General features: G+C 37.3%; 1 protein-coding gene across 3 annotated transcripts in view; it reads right to left on the bottom strand.

The window, feature by feature from the left end:
* Positions 1–15,423, bottom strand: part of LOC115452858 (pleckstrin homology-like domain family B member 2) — a 172,237-nt gene that overhangs the window by 5,518 nt on the left and 151,296 nt on the right. For all 3 annotated transcript variants that reach the window (XM_037437765.1, XM_037437772.1, XM_037437767.1), the window contains one exon: positions 844–946. In XM_037437765.1, coding sequence (XP_037293662.1) covers positions 844–946 — 103 coding nt within the window. The remainder of the gene's footprint in view (positions 1–843; positions 947–15,423) is intronic.

The following is a 15,423-nucleotide window of genomic DNA, read 5'->3' as shown; positions in this document are numbered from 1 at the left end:
TGATACGTCATTTGTTTCATTTAGAAAACGATGTTTATTTTACGTCTTTGAAATATGCGAATTGATATGTCAATTTAAATATGTGATAATTGCGTCTGTTGATTGAAATAATTTAAAAAAATATATTTGTGTATTATTTTCAAATGGTACATATTGCATAGACTTGCACTACGCGTATCGTTAGTGAGGTATTAAATATAGTGGCTCCCAATTAAAATTACATTATATTCAGCATTATTGTTCAAAGTGGAACATGGCAGGGATTCTGTATGTTTTTTTAAATACAATTTTCTAAAACATTCTTTTGTTTTCATTAACATAGCGTATTTCATGTAAGCGGCAGAAAATTGTTTTCGAAGACTTGATAAAAAAATCTACTACCAAAAAACTAAAATAGATTAAATTATACATATAAATGCCTTCCTAAATAAATTCTCTAAATTAGAGTTAAAACCAGATCAAAATCGATTTCGTAGTTTGAGAGTAAAGTATGTGACTTCAATGCATATCTATATATATAAAAATGAATCCCTATTTTCCTTGGTTATGCCATCACGCGTGAACGGCTGGACCGATTTCACTATTTTTTGTTGTTTTATTTGTTATTATCAATAGAAGGTTCTTATGAAAGAAAAAATTCAAAAAAATTGCGCGGAAAATTAGAAAATTTAAAAAAACTTAAAACGAACGAAAAGATAAATTTTATATAACTGTCAATTGTTTGAAATAACTGTCAGCGATTGACAGAATGCGCGCTGCAAATTCATAGTTAAGACGGGACAACGTCTGTCGGGTCAGCTAGTTATTTATATACAAAGTTAAACGGTTACTAGAAGTACTTACAGATATTATCCCTGCTGAAGTCGGAGGCGTGGCTGAGCGGGCGGCTGTCGTCACTACGCTTGTCCTCCTCAGTGGACTCCGTGCGGGAGTTCCGCACTTGCAACTGTAACCAAACAATATTGATCAGTGAAAGAGTTTTTATACAAACAGACTCCACTGCACCTGATGGTAAATGGAGTGGTTGAGATATAGTATGGACTGTTGCAGAGGCGGCTCTAGCTCATGTGTCGCCCGTGTGCAATTAATTACTTCGCGCCCCCTAGAAGACAATGTAATCTTTAATAAACTTAATACTTAATGTTAAATCGAAAGTTTTTGTGTAAAGTAAAGAAGCCGCTCGCCGGCGTTAGCACGGGCGCAGGTGTCGCGAGCGACGCATGTCTCATGTCGTGTCTGTTTCCCCCTAACACACTGCGCCCATGTGTAGCGCATACCCTGCACAATAGGTAAAGCCGCCTCTGGACTGTTGAGAGATTAGTATCTCGTCAGTCAAGATTATGCCAATCTGTTTGAAGTCGGACATACAATGGCTGATCTCTAAACGCGACTAATATGCCCGGCGGGTTTTACATTTTGTGTACGGTGGTCGATATCCGGGCAGATACAAATATCCCATGCGAACCACAGTTTTTAGATGAGAATTTTTATCAATTTCTTAGTATAGCAAAACGAAATGAAGTGATTGCCATTACCGACTCGTCGCCTAGTAGATGAACTATAGGCTTCCCCTTATTAATAGACGTTTTTTATCTAAGGACGGAGCAATGCTGTGATAGCAAGTTTTTTTCAACAGTCTGTTTTGACAGCCAATTAGATTCAAGTAGTATCAAATAGTATCAGTAGATTCAAGTAGTATCTTAATATTAGCCAATCACAACGGCGCTATGTCTGAGGACTACGAAGGCTGCCATGACGTCAGCACTGAGAAACAGACTTGTTTGTTTAAGATACAGCTTAGATAAATAACGTCTATGAATAAGGGGGTTAGAATAAAAAATAACAGAACGAAAATATAAACTTCGATAGAATAATTGGCCACAAAGTCAGCTATACTATCTGGATCACTTATAAACGCTGTATATGTGTCTTAGTTATACAATGTTTTCTCTGGCTTCCTCTGACGGTAGTCACTTAGCAAAGCAAAACGAACCACTATATTACAGTTTCTTTTTTATGACCCTAAGTTTTTAACCTAGCGAGGGTCGGCTACAAATACACTGGTTTTTGGGTGAGATCTTTAGACGTTGGCAACTCTTAAAAATTTAGCGACCATGCTGAAGGTATTCCACTAACGGGTTAAGAAGCTCAGGACGGTCACTGGAAGAGGATGGGAAATCAACGATTATGGAATTACTGTCTGTTACAACCATTGACGTATATTGTATAGACACGAACGTCCATATAAACTATTTGTTCAAAATCTGAACTAAAATGGCAACCAAAAGGTCACTGTTATAACCTATTTATTCACTTGAACAACAAATAATTTTACTTATTTGGCTATTTTTTATTCAAATCCAGGTTTACAGACTCGAGTTCTTATATCATGAGCGCCACTCCGTACACAAAAGCTGTCAATTGACCACCCTAAAGTCAGTTTGACTGAATTGCAGTTCAATTCTCAAACACAGTGAATGTTCGGAACGCCAAATCTAGTAGTTACAAAGCTTATTAATAAGGCAGTAGGAGTTTTAAAATGCCATTACTAGCCTAATGACCTGCCCACTACCCATCCTTACGTAGATGTTAATAGTTGCAAAGCATTTCAGATCAAAACACACATCCATTTTCTTTGAAGTAACACATTTAATAGTTTAGAATTTATTATTTCCCACGTTTCTTGAAAGATTCGAGAATTTATTCGGTTTTTACATAAATTACGCAAATCATATTTCACGTGTTTATTTTTGTCAGCTTCTTGAATATTAAAAAATATATATAGACCGTTTGATACTTAGGGTTTTATGAAAACTGTTCAAACGTTTACAAATTGTAATTTTAGGGGATTTTTAGAAAGTGAGTCTTCGATTTTTTTAATACAAGGACGGCGTAGTGTCTCTACTGCACCTGATGGTAAGTAGAGTGGGGTCCAACTGAATGTCGACTGACGAGAGATGATTACCCCTTGACAGTCGACACAATTATGCCGGCAGGTTGGAACCGGATATATACAGGCTGGTCCCGGAACGCGACACTTACGTGGGCCACTATGGCGGGTTTTAACACCTTGTGTACGGCGGTCGCTATTAGGGCGAATATAAAATATATCCAACCACCAGCGAAGATAAATTTAGATTATTTCTAAATTTAGAAAATTAGATTTAAATAATACGTAGTATTGCACACTCTATCTTTCTCTTTCCAGGAGTAGATAGATTTTAAAAGCTAAGTTTAGACTGGCAAGTTCTAACAGCAATATTTTGCTACAACTCTTAAATGCGTTTACAAAGTTCCAATAGTTCTATACTAATGCGACTTGCCGCAAATGCTGAAAGTAGCAAAATCAGAAGTCCAATTTCCGTGATTGTTAACACGGTAAACATGAAGGTAGTCTTTTAAATGTTCTCTTAGTACATTGAAATTAAACTAATTTCAATAGGGAAGATGGTTGGAAGATTGCACAAGCCTGGGATCCAGTTCTACATTTAATCAAATCGGAACCCAAAAGACCGGCTGCCAGACTTCAAGACACTCATTGTGCGTAGATCGGACCACCAACAGCTAAAATTTTTAAAAAACGTTGTATATTTGTAAAATGTAGGTAGATATTGTAACTCTGACTTTGCGGATAAACAACACCTCAGTCCCCCCCGTGACCATGAAGGCTGCAAAGTCTTCGAAACGTCGGGAGAAAATAAAATACTAACCGCGAGAGAATCTGAAAATTAGTTTAATTTCAATGTCTAACATTCGCGTAAACATAAGAAATAATTATGTTCTCTTAGTAATTTAAGCACCGTTTTACACATAGCATCGTGTCTGTCCTTTTTATAGGGGTAGGTAAGAGAGTAACAGAGCCATATTCCGCCAGCCATGGTCTACACAGGGCCGTAGCTAGACTTGAATTTAAGGTAGAGCAGCTGTGGTTACAGATATGGCGGAAGTTAAGATGTTACTAGATCTAATCTGGTCAATCGATTTTTAGCTTTCTTGACTTGTGAACATGAATCAGGTTAATACTTACGTAATTGTTAAGGTAATGTACAGAGTGTAACAAAATTCCCTTAAATATCGAAAGGAGGTTATTCCACCCATCAATACGAATAATTACTATGCGACCAACTTGCAAATCGTGAAATAAAAAACCAGCTGCTCCATATATTTTGATTGAGTAGTTATGTATAATTTAGTTGATTATTAAGGTAGGGCAGTTGTATTTTAAGGTAAGGAATTGCCCCACAATGAACCCCCCCCCCCCTAGCTACGGCCGTGAGTCTACACAGGGGAAAACCTCCGAAAGGGATACGCCTACGTTACTAACAGTAAAACATCCAAAAATAACCGCATAGCTTTGTAACAATTCAAAGATAATGTGTCAATATTAAACAGTTAAAATTACCTTATTTGTAAAACTTGTCACGTCCAATATTTACTTTGACACGTTAAATTCCATACAGAGCTGTCAATTGATAATAACCGTTAGAACATATGTAATTTATAGTGGACGTTCAAGTATTACATACGATTTTTGTATTTTTAAATCCTTTTGTCATCAAAAGTAAGCCAAGGTCTTATCTCCCTCTCTAATGCTTACAGAAGCATGTTATTGGGTCAGTGACAACTTAGAGAGATAGGGTCTGAGAGATATCAGGTTGGGCGATATTTCTTATGGGTTTTTCTTAAAGTTTACAAGAGATTTATCAGTCTTACTTATAAACTTGTTTTAGTGTTAAGAGGTGGTTAAGAATTGCTTAAATAGCTGTCAAAATATCACCGGTTCCTAGTTTAAACTTTATTAAGAAAAAAGATGGCGGGTTTTGACTTACAGCTGATCGAGTAAACTTGTGTTTTAACTAAGCATAGCTTTGCGAATTTTTTACAAGTAAGACTGTACAAGTGCAATTTACTTACTATATCGTCATCGCAAAATATCTGGAAAGGTATATATTCCTTTTTTATTTATCACGGCAAAATAATTTCACATGAAGTCTAAGGAAAATGTTAACCAGCGAAAGACCAGTTTCCATTAATGACACGATTAAAAATAAACTATGTAATTAAGAAATATGCTAAAACTTGCAAGTGGTGGCAGCCTATAAGTAAGACAGCACTGCAGTAAGTAGATATTGATTCGTGTATTAATATAACTTTTTCATGTAAGGTGTATGTATTGTTGGTTGTCCTATTTAAAAAAAGAAAAAAAATAATAAAAAAAAAAAAAAACTACAATACTCACAAAAACAGGTTTCGGCGTGCACCCGATGCCCCAATGCGAACTCTTTATAAGAGTAAGCCACACGGACATTGTGTTGTTATTTCGTACTCATTTATTATTCGCACTGCGCGTGTTTACATTCAAATTCGCATTACGCCGGCCTGGTGGGCAAATGTTTTGTAAAATCACCTTGGTTGCACGCGAGTTGCGTAAGGCTCAACGCACATTACCGGATTAATGATGGGATATACCGGATAATAAAGGGAATTTATTATACACATATGGCCGTGTTTACAGACGGACAGACGGTCGGAGGAGCGGACAGGTGATGGAGTTGAAATCGTGATTAGGTAGACGTAGGGCTGTTGTAATAGATGCAACTGAAATCGCTCACAAATGAGCGATATCAGCTGAGATGGTGTCAAATTAAAGTCAGCATCTTGAGATCGTCGACATTCAATGCACAGATGTCAACATCTCAAATGATTAACTTAAGATACAATTTTGACAGCTGAATTTTGTTCATTTAAAAGAGGCGACTCGGCTGAGAATGAACTCTTAAATTACAGCTTAAGCTTGGTTTATTGAATAATTCATACACAAAATGTCTACTTAAGATTCTACTCAAAGTTGAGTTCAATTTATTCAGTTTTATGTACGATGGATGGATGCAGTCTCAAAAGTGAGGTGTTTGGCGCTTACTTGAGGAAACCTGCGTTCAGCAGTAGCAGGCGATAGGCTTATTGATTTATTTATGGATTGAATAAAGCGAGTAGTTAAATACCGATGGTGGGCTTATAAACAGAATCGTCATCAGACGTTTGTACAAGATTATACAGGAACGATCAGACAGTAAGAGTATGCTGATGAACCATTATCGTTCGTTGTAGAAAAACAGTAAGGATTATAAATGAAATCCATAGTGTAGCCATATCATTCGTTAAGGATTTCAATCTTGATAAACAAATTTGTAGTAATATAATGATATAACATTCGGTATGCAAATTTCAATTCTAAACGTAGCCAAATCAACCATACACCGTAGCCTACCTTGGATATAGAATTAACCGACGTCGCAAAAAACGGTAAGCTTTAGGCCGGTTAACAAGCAGTTATTAAAGATAGTGTTAACTGAGATATGATGCCGTTAATTGATATTAATCGCCCGCGCCGAGTTTACACTTTTTGTTTACGCGAACACTTTCAAATTTCCTTAAAATTACAAAACCGTATATAATTTTGTAAACACATCTTAACTAAATCTTGCGTTGATTATTTTTTTTATAATTTCAACGTGCGCAGTTTAATTCAGATGGAATGGTGAAATGGGATTTTGTACGATAAATAAATATCGGACTTATCCAAACTGTTTATGTTTGGTTATGAAAAATCATCGCGTAGTTTTAACGGATTTTAAAGATTGCATTACTAGCGTGCGAATGATTTTCATTATTAACTCTATACATCGTGTGAAATTTACTGTTCTCCCATGTGTGAGAGTCCGTCTTGGTTGGTAATACCGCTATGCCTATTTTTGCCGCCAATCAGTAGTGTGTAGTCACTGTTGTGTTCCGGTTTGAAGGAAATTGTAGCCAGTGTAATAACTGCATATAATAAATCTTAACATCTCATGTCTGAGGATGGCGAGCGCAGTGATATACCACACAATAATTTTGTAATTCAAGGTGTTAGTGTTTCTACTGTTTATGGGCGGTCGTATCGCTTACCATAAGAACGGCAAGCTCGTTTTGTAATTCAAAGCAAAAAAAAAAATATTTACGAAAGTTTACGTATTTATGGATTATTAGACTAACCATTGTTTCGATTTATTTTAACTCAATTGTAATGTGCAAAGGCATAAAAATAGTTATTTTGAGAGCGACATTAACTTCTGAAAACGCTGAATACTAGAAACCAGGTCCCTCGTTTTTTTATACAATGACCTAACTGCACCTGATGTTAAGAGTACAGATAGTGTCGACTGACAAGAGATTACCCCTCGCCAGTCGATCCAATTATGCCGGCCTGTTTGAAACCGTAAAATTTCATACTAAGTGTAGTGCAGATAGATATAATGCATTGCTCTCATCAGGAGACGCGGTTAGATGGAAAATTGCATCTATTTCTTCCAACTAGAATACAACAGTGCTATCGCAGTGTACTTGACGAAAGAGACAGACAAATTAGACAATCGGATACGAGCTACCAGTGACGACGGGTCCATATAACCAGATTTTTACCGGCTTTCTTTTCGTAACTTATCTAATAGGGTACCGGACTCATTTTTGTTCTTTGCTATTATCAAATATTTACGTTATATAAATTATAACACAAAAGGAATTATTAAAATCCGTTAAAAATCAACAAGTTATAAGTCTTTGAATTTCGGCGGAAAGGGTAGTTAACAAGAAACAGAAAAGAGACCAAATATCCACATGTGACGTCATCGGGAATTACGACGCGTGCGAAAGAAAGAGATGAAGCGATATCCCCACATCGTGCCCACTTCCGCACGTTACAATATTTTAAATATGAATTACTCGCTCATTTTTTAACCAATTTTAATGCAGTTTTCGGAGGAGTGCTTCTTTTTCGTATTAAAAGCCATTACATATAGAATAATGTACACAAATCAAGCATAGGCCGGTCCCCCTATTATCATTAGAACGATTTGCAATTCGCACTTATGCATACTCGCAGTACCTATATGTTGAGTTGGGTACCCTTTTGGAAAATGTCACCCTCCGTCACTGCGAGCTACCCAAAGCAAATATCCGACTACGAACTCGACTAACTCCTTCCTATATTTCTATACGATTAATTTCGCAAGACTGATTAGTGTTACACTCGTCGAGTTTCACTTGTCGACATGATAATGATTGTTCTGGCTTGCAGGAACAGTGGAAGGTATGGAATAGTCTTGGCAAGTGACGCGGATACTTGATATCCGCAAACATTCAACGGACTATTGCTATGAAGGGAAATAGACAATTAATATTTCCAACTCCTTCCTATCTTTCTATTTGATTTCTCTAATTAGTGTTCTCTAAGACTTGCTGAGCGTCACTACTCGGTGTCATAATGCGTGCCGCCGATCCTGGCTTACAGGAGTTGTTGTGTTGGGTGTGAGGGCGGCAAAGTCTCTAAAATATCTCAGCGGACACTATCCGACTGGTTGTCTAGTCGCGGCGCGCAGTTCTAAATATATCCGATTGTTTGTATCCGACGCGAATGTTCGGATATTTTAACAACCGCTGTCATAACTTTCAGAGTGCATCACGTGATTGTATTAACAGTAAACGGCAGTATACTCATCTTACCAATACAAATGCGGAAGTGTATGTTTGTTCGAAGTAAACGCGATATGGAATTTGGGTGGAATTCTGCTCATATATTAACCGTGCCATTGGTGGTCGGCGATGACCAGGTTCGGGGCGCAGTCCTTGGAAGTATGCTGAAATGATCAAACTGGAACCTAACTTTGGGTCATGCAATAACGCAGGAGGCTCGCACCGAACATGTAAACGGATGACACTGAATATTTGAACTAAACTTCATAATTAATTATCTCTTGGGAAAAATAAAAATTATGTAATTTCCGATACCTTGTGCATTGTAACACGATTTTTTCTCAATCATTCACGTCGCCAATGTAGCAAAATAGTATAACTCAATTTACGAATGATTGCAAAACATTCTATGCTTATTAAATTAAAATAATTTACATTTGAAATACTCTCAGCTATTTTGTACGTACGTATAAAAAACAACTCAAATGCCGACACACCGCCTTGGCATTGGCAATGACACAACTATTAAACAATCACAAGTCATGTTTTTAATTTTAAATTCTTTATTGCCGCCGAGTGTAAACTATGTCTTAGTAAAACATACATTACTCCGTATTGAAATATCGAATTGTGGAGAATATTTTATTTTCTCAATGAATTTTGGGGACGGATGAGGTTTTTTTTTAAATTAAACACTTACGTCATTCAGTACGTAGGTCGTAGGTGGATGTATTTTGAATGAGAATTTGGTGTTTTATTTACGAATGTTATCGTATTTTTGTTCCGTTTTGATTAATGACGAGACTCAAGATTTTGCTTAATTGTAAACAATAAACATGCCACCGACCAGTGGCCAAGGGGTCCATATAACCAGATTCGTGCCGGCTTTCCTTTGATAAAATAATAATAATAATATCAGCCCTGTATCATATACTGTCCCACTGTTGGGCACTGGCCTCCTCTACTACTGAGAGGGAATAGGCCTTAGTCCACCACGCTGGCCTATTGCGAAATGGTAGACTGCACACACCCTCAAAATTCCTATAGAACTTCTCAGGTATGCAGGTTTCCTCACGATGTTTTTCTTCACTGTTAAAGCAAGCGATAATTCACAAGGAATATACAAATCATTTTTAGAAAAGATAGAGGTGTGTGCTCTTGGGATTTGAACCTGCGGACATTCGTCTCGGCAGTCCGTTCCACAACCAACTAGGCTATCGCCGCTTCTTAACCTTCCCTTTCGTAACTTATATTAAATTTTATTATCATTGGAACGATTCGCAAACCGCATTAATGCGTATCAGTAGTACCTATATGTATAGGGGTCCCTTTCGGAATATGTCACCTTTCACCACTACTATCGACTGTAGTCTAACACGCTCGTTAATATCAATAGGGTAGTTTCCTAGTTTAATATTTTATATGTAAGAGAAAGTAATATGAAAAAGAAATTATTCTGTTAAATCAGCATCAAAATTGGTTGAAAAATAAATCAGTTATTCATATTTGAAATATTGTTGTGAGCAAAAGTGGGGGTGTGGTGGGGATATCGCGCTGTCCTTTTCTCACTCACGCAGCGTTATGGCCGATGGCACTACTTGACGTCACATTTCAATATAACTATAATTTGACAGCTTCCCTTTCCACCAAATTTCAAAGCTTTATAACTTATTTATTATTGTGTGGATTTTAAAAAATCTTGCTCCGATAGATTTTAGATAAAAAAAAAATTTGATAAACGTATTTTTAAAAAGTTGTCAACCACCCTATTGTGTAAAAAATTACATTCGTTTCTGATTTTGCTTCACATCTTATCATAAATACTTTAGCGTAATAAGTAAACATTATTTGTTTATATAAATCGTTAATGTAATTTGAAATGTGTGGAGGCGGGCCGATGATGAATACGTTGAAGTGGGTTTGTCAACAAACATCACTGTTTAATGTCACCTCATTCACGAGTTAATGCTTTCGCTTCCTATATTTTTGGCATTAATTTGTAGACGGTGGGATAGCCAGCAGTTTTGTAAGGTGCTATCTTGATTTATATCTGCAGCACTAGAAGGTTGACTGTAGAGAATGCTGATTGTATTTGGTATGCCTATATACTTGTGTATATGAAGTGTATTACAGCTTGCTGTTGTAATTCAAAACAAATTTGGTTGACTGTAGACAATGCTGATTACATTTGGCCTGTCAGTATACTTATGTACTCGTATATGAAGTATATTACAGTTAGCTATTGCAATTCATAACTATTTTTCGGATTTTACCGCGGTTTTTTATATTATAATTTTCTTTCGACATTTCGAAAACTACAGCCTACGTGGTCACGTGGCGGACTAACGTGTTGGGCGTCCGAAAGTCCGTTCGTCCGTTATAATATCTACCTACATTTTATAATTTTAATTTTATATTTTATTTTTTTTTTGTTGCCAGTTCGATCTACGCAGGATGAGCTCACAGTATCTTTTAGTCTGGCAGCCGGTCTTTTGAGTTCCGATTTAATTTAATTTAGAAGAGGATACGTGAGATTTCTGAAGCGTCAATCAACTCCCTAACCTTCCTTCTCCCATTCTCTTCCTTTAATACCACAGGCAGGGTTTGTAGACTAAGCGGAATTTCCGTAATTTATGGCATTTTTTTCATGCCTATTTATAAGAATCATATTTTTTCATCTATGGCGCTTTAGTTATAAGGCTATCTATTATAAATGTCTCTATTGAGATTGAAATGTCTCCTTAGTTCATTACTTTGCCTCCCGCTTTGCTATGCGGCAAGCTGGGCATCCTTAATTAGTTTCGTTATTTACATGTTTCCACACGGGGGTTGTTTAACATCAAACAATTCTTTGCTTGTTTGCTGGCCTCTAAAAACATGCGTCTCGCAACCTTTACCCGCTACACAAATAGGTATATAGTAATATTATTTGGAAACTCACGTCAAATCACATGCTGTTGAAGTGTATGACGCAGATTAGTGTTTTCATTGAAACTTACAGATTCTGTTTTTGTTTCAAATGCGTGCAAAACAATATTGTGCTTTCGCTCATGGTACTATATGGGAGTAAGATTTTTGAAAAATGCGTTATTGTATGACAGTAGCGAAGGTTCTATATAACTCGAATCTTGCTGGCTTTCCGTTCGTAATTTATGTCAAATCTAATTATCCTTAGAACGATTTGTAGACCGCATTAATGCATATTAGTACCTATATTATGTTGTGTTGGGTTCCTTTTCGGATAATTGTACCCTTGGTCGCTGTTGTATGTTATAACAGGGTAGAAAGTAGCTTAGTATTGAAATAATAGTTTTCGGATTGCAGTTTTTTTGTATTTTATTTTTCTTCCGATGTTTCGGAGACTAGAGGCTTTATGGTCACGGGGGGGGGGGTCTGGGGGGGAGAAAATATATAATATAACCCGAAATCTAGTTATATTTACTGGTGGTAGGTCTCTCATATGTAAGAGTCCGCCTGGGTAGCTACCGCCGTAATGTCTATTTCTGCCGCCAAGCAGTGTGTAGTCGCTGTTGTGTTCCGGTTTGAAGGACATTGTAGCCAGTATAACTACTGGACATAAGACTTAACATCTCATGTCTCAGGATAGCGAGCGCAGTGGAATACCACACAATACTTTGTAATTCAATTGGCTGGTGTTACTGCTGTTTATGAGCGGTCGAATCGCTAACCATCAGGCAAACAGCAAGCTCGTTTCATCATTCAAAGCAATAAAAAAACATGAAATTAAGCATAACATTACGCACGTCTATAATGTGGGTATCAAATTAAAGGATTTGCTGAGAAAAATATGAATAAACTAACGACTGCATTCAACCTTTCGAGGAGATGGTGTACTACTGACAACCGTGAGGTATTTATACTGAACTGTGCATAGATATATGCGGCACATGGGTTATCACTCTATTTATTCAGATTCAAAATATCGGACCTTTTTATGTAGAATATTGTAATTGACAATTTGAATTTTTTGGGAGGCCTTAATTTTTTTTTTTTATTATAGTATATTATACTATAATAAAAAAAAACTACTACTACTTCTATCACTACTATTATATTATAGTATTCTAGCGCCGATAGCCTGGTTGGGTGCGGAACGGACTGCCGAGACGAATGTCCACAGGTTCAAAACCCAAGGGCACACACCTCTGACTTTTCTAAAACTTATGTGTGTATTCTTTGTGAATTATCGCTTGCTTTAACGGTGAAGGAAAACATCGTGAAGAAACCTGCATGCCTGAGAAATTCTCTATAGGAATTTTGAAGGTGTGTGAAGTCTACCAATCCGCACTAGGCCAGCGTGGGCGACTAAGGCCTAAGTATTATAATACAGGGCTGATATTATTATAGATCATTAGTGGCTAGATACGACCAATGTATACGTGTTTATCTTCAGACTACATGACGCAGAATAATGTTTATAACAGCCTACAGATAATATGTTTTTTTAAGAAAATATTTGAATGTATCCGCAGTTGTTTACCTAAAACCATTCTCTCCGGATGCGAGGGGAAGTATTCTGTGTTGTATTTCGATTAGTCGTTTTTTCTCTCTCAGTAGTAGAGGAGGCCCGTGCCCAACAGTGGGACAGTATATAATACAGGGCTGATGATGTTTCTTTACAATTTGTGGCACGTGACATGAGAGCCGTCGTTTATGTATTTGGAATGGAAACTTCGATCAACAATATTGATCGAAGGATGTAAAATATCCTATGTCTTTGACTACGAAATTTTCGAAAAGGTTTCAAAAGGATTGACTGTCGGAAATCGTCCTTTGAAATCGAAAACAACAATTTAATATATTCTGGTATCTATACGAACATATCATATTTTCGAATCAGCCAGCGGTCTTTAGCGGTACTTACACGCATTATCACTACCGCCTTTGGGTGGATGAGTGACGAGTTAACATGCGAGTCATTTACTGTTAACCCTTAGCCTGGATTTGGATTGTATTAACTTATACTCTCCAGGTCCTCAAGCCGTCACTCTGGATTGTTTGGCGGCTGTATTGCTGGAAAATAGTGTACTATTGTGTTCCGGTTTGAAGAACATTGTAGCCAGTGTAATTACCAGATATTCTGTAACACAAGTCTAATGATGAGTGCTGTGCAGAGATATTTTATTATTGCCTTAGCTGGGAAACAAACAAGCGGTCCGCCTGTTCGTACACAACCTTCGCCGCTAAGGGACATAGCAATGCACAGTCAAGCAGTTACCTATTGGGGATATACATACATAGTATCACATATCAGTAGCCTCTATTCCATAGGGGTAGAGATTTTCCCGCCTTCACACCCACCACTACAACTCCGGTAAGCCAGGATCAGCAGTGGCACGCATTATGACACCGAGCAGTGAAGCTCGGCGAGTCTCAGGGAAAACTAATATGTCATTATCCCGCAACGAAATTAATCAAATAGATAGGGAGGAGTTGGATATGTTAGTTTCTCATAAGGGTAGGCAGCGACTATGAAATTGCCACTGCACGATTCTGGCATACTTTTTGCGCTTCCTCTATCTTCATCAATCTCTTCAAGCATACCCGCCGGTATTATAGCAAATCAAAACTCTTGACGTTACGCTACTGTTGCGGTTTTCTTGTCAGAGTAGACGCAAATTATTCTACTGTTACTGTCAGTTAACATAACAACGACTCGGAGGTGCCATCCGTCAAAAACAAGGCCGGCATAACACTGACTATTCGTTTATTTTCGTTGTTTACAGATGTGATGAATTTTAACCTGTTGCTTGTTACTACTGTTATGCAGAAGTTACAAAAAACACGTTAAAAGAAACAAGTACAGTGTTTCCTGACAATATAACGCAAATAATGTATCCTTACAAGCATGTTTCCTTGTGAATTTATCGTTCGCTTTAACGGTGAAGGAAAACATCGTGAGGAAACCTGCACATCTGAGAAGTTCTCTATAGGAATTCCGAAGGTGTGTGAAGTCTACCAATCCGCACTAGGCCAGCGTGGTGGACTAAGGCCTAATCCCTCTCAGTAGTAGAGGAGGCCCGTGCTCAGCAGTGGGCAAGTATACTTAGTCTGGCCATAAATACTGTTACACTTAATTATAAAAAAATATTACATTTGAATTTCGAATCTGTCATTTTTATACGATTGTTCATTGTGTTTTCTCATTTTGGCGCCAATACATTGTAAAATATTTTGCGATATTAAAATGGTGTGGGGTGATAAAGAGAACCGAATCGCTGTGATAGCATTACACAAAGTAGGTATGGAGCCAAATGCAATTTTTAAAACTCTCCATACACTTGGTATTAGTAAAATGTTTGTGTACCGGGCTATTAATAGGTACAATGAGACCTCCTCTGTTTGTGACAGAAAAGATCTGGCCGTCCACGTAGTGTTCGTACGAAAAAGGTGGTCAAAGCAGTAAGGGAAAGAATTCGAAGAAATCCTGTCCGAAAGCAAAAGATTTTATCTCGGGAAATGAAGATAGCACCTAGAACCATGTCGCGTATTTTAAAAGATGACTTAGGACTTGCAGCCTATAAGAGACGCACTGGCCATTTCTTAACTGATAATTTAAAGAAGAATAGGGTGGTAAAATCGAAACAACTACTGAAGCGGTACGCAAAGGGAGGTCACAGAAAAATTTTGTTTACGGATGAGAAAATTTTTACAATTGAGCAACATTTTAACAAACAAAATGACCGTATTTATGCTCAAAGCTCTAAGGAAGCTTCCCAATTAGTCGACAGAGTGCAACGTGGACATTATCCGACTTCAGTGATGGTTTGGTGGGGTGTTAGCTATGAAGGAGTGACTGAGCCATATTTTTTGTGAAAAAGGTATCAAAACATCGGCACAAGTGTATCAAGATACCATTCTTGAGAAGGTAGTTAAGCCCCTTAACATCACCAT

Source organism: Manduca sexta, chromosome 2, assembly GCF_014839805.1.
Source record: "Manduca sexta isolate Smith_Timp_Sample1 chromosome 2, JHU_Msex_v1.0, whole genome shotgun sequence".
In the NCBI taxonomy this organism is placed as follows: domain Eukaryota; kingdom Metazoa; phylum Arthropoda; class Insecta; order Lepidoptera; family Sphingidae; genus Manduca; species Manduca sexta.
This window is presented reverse-complemented; position numbering and strand designations above follow the sequence as displayed.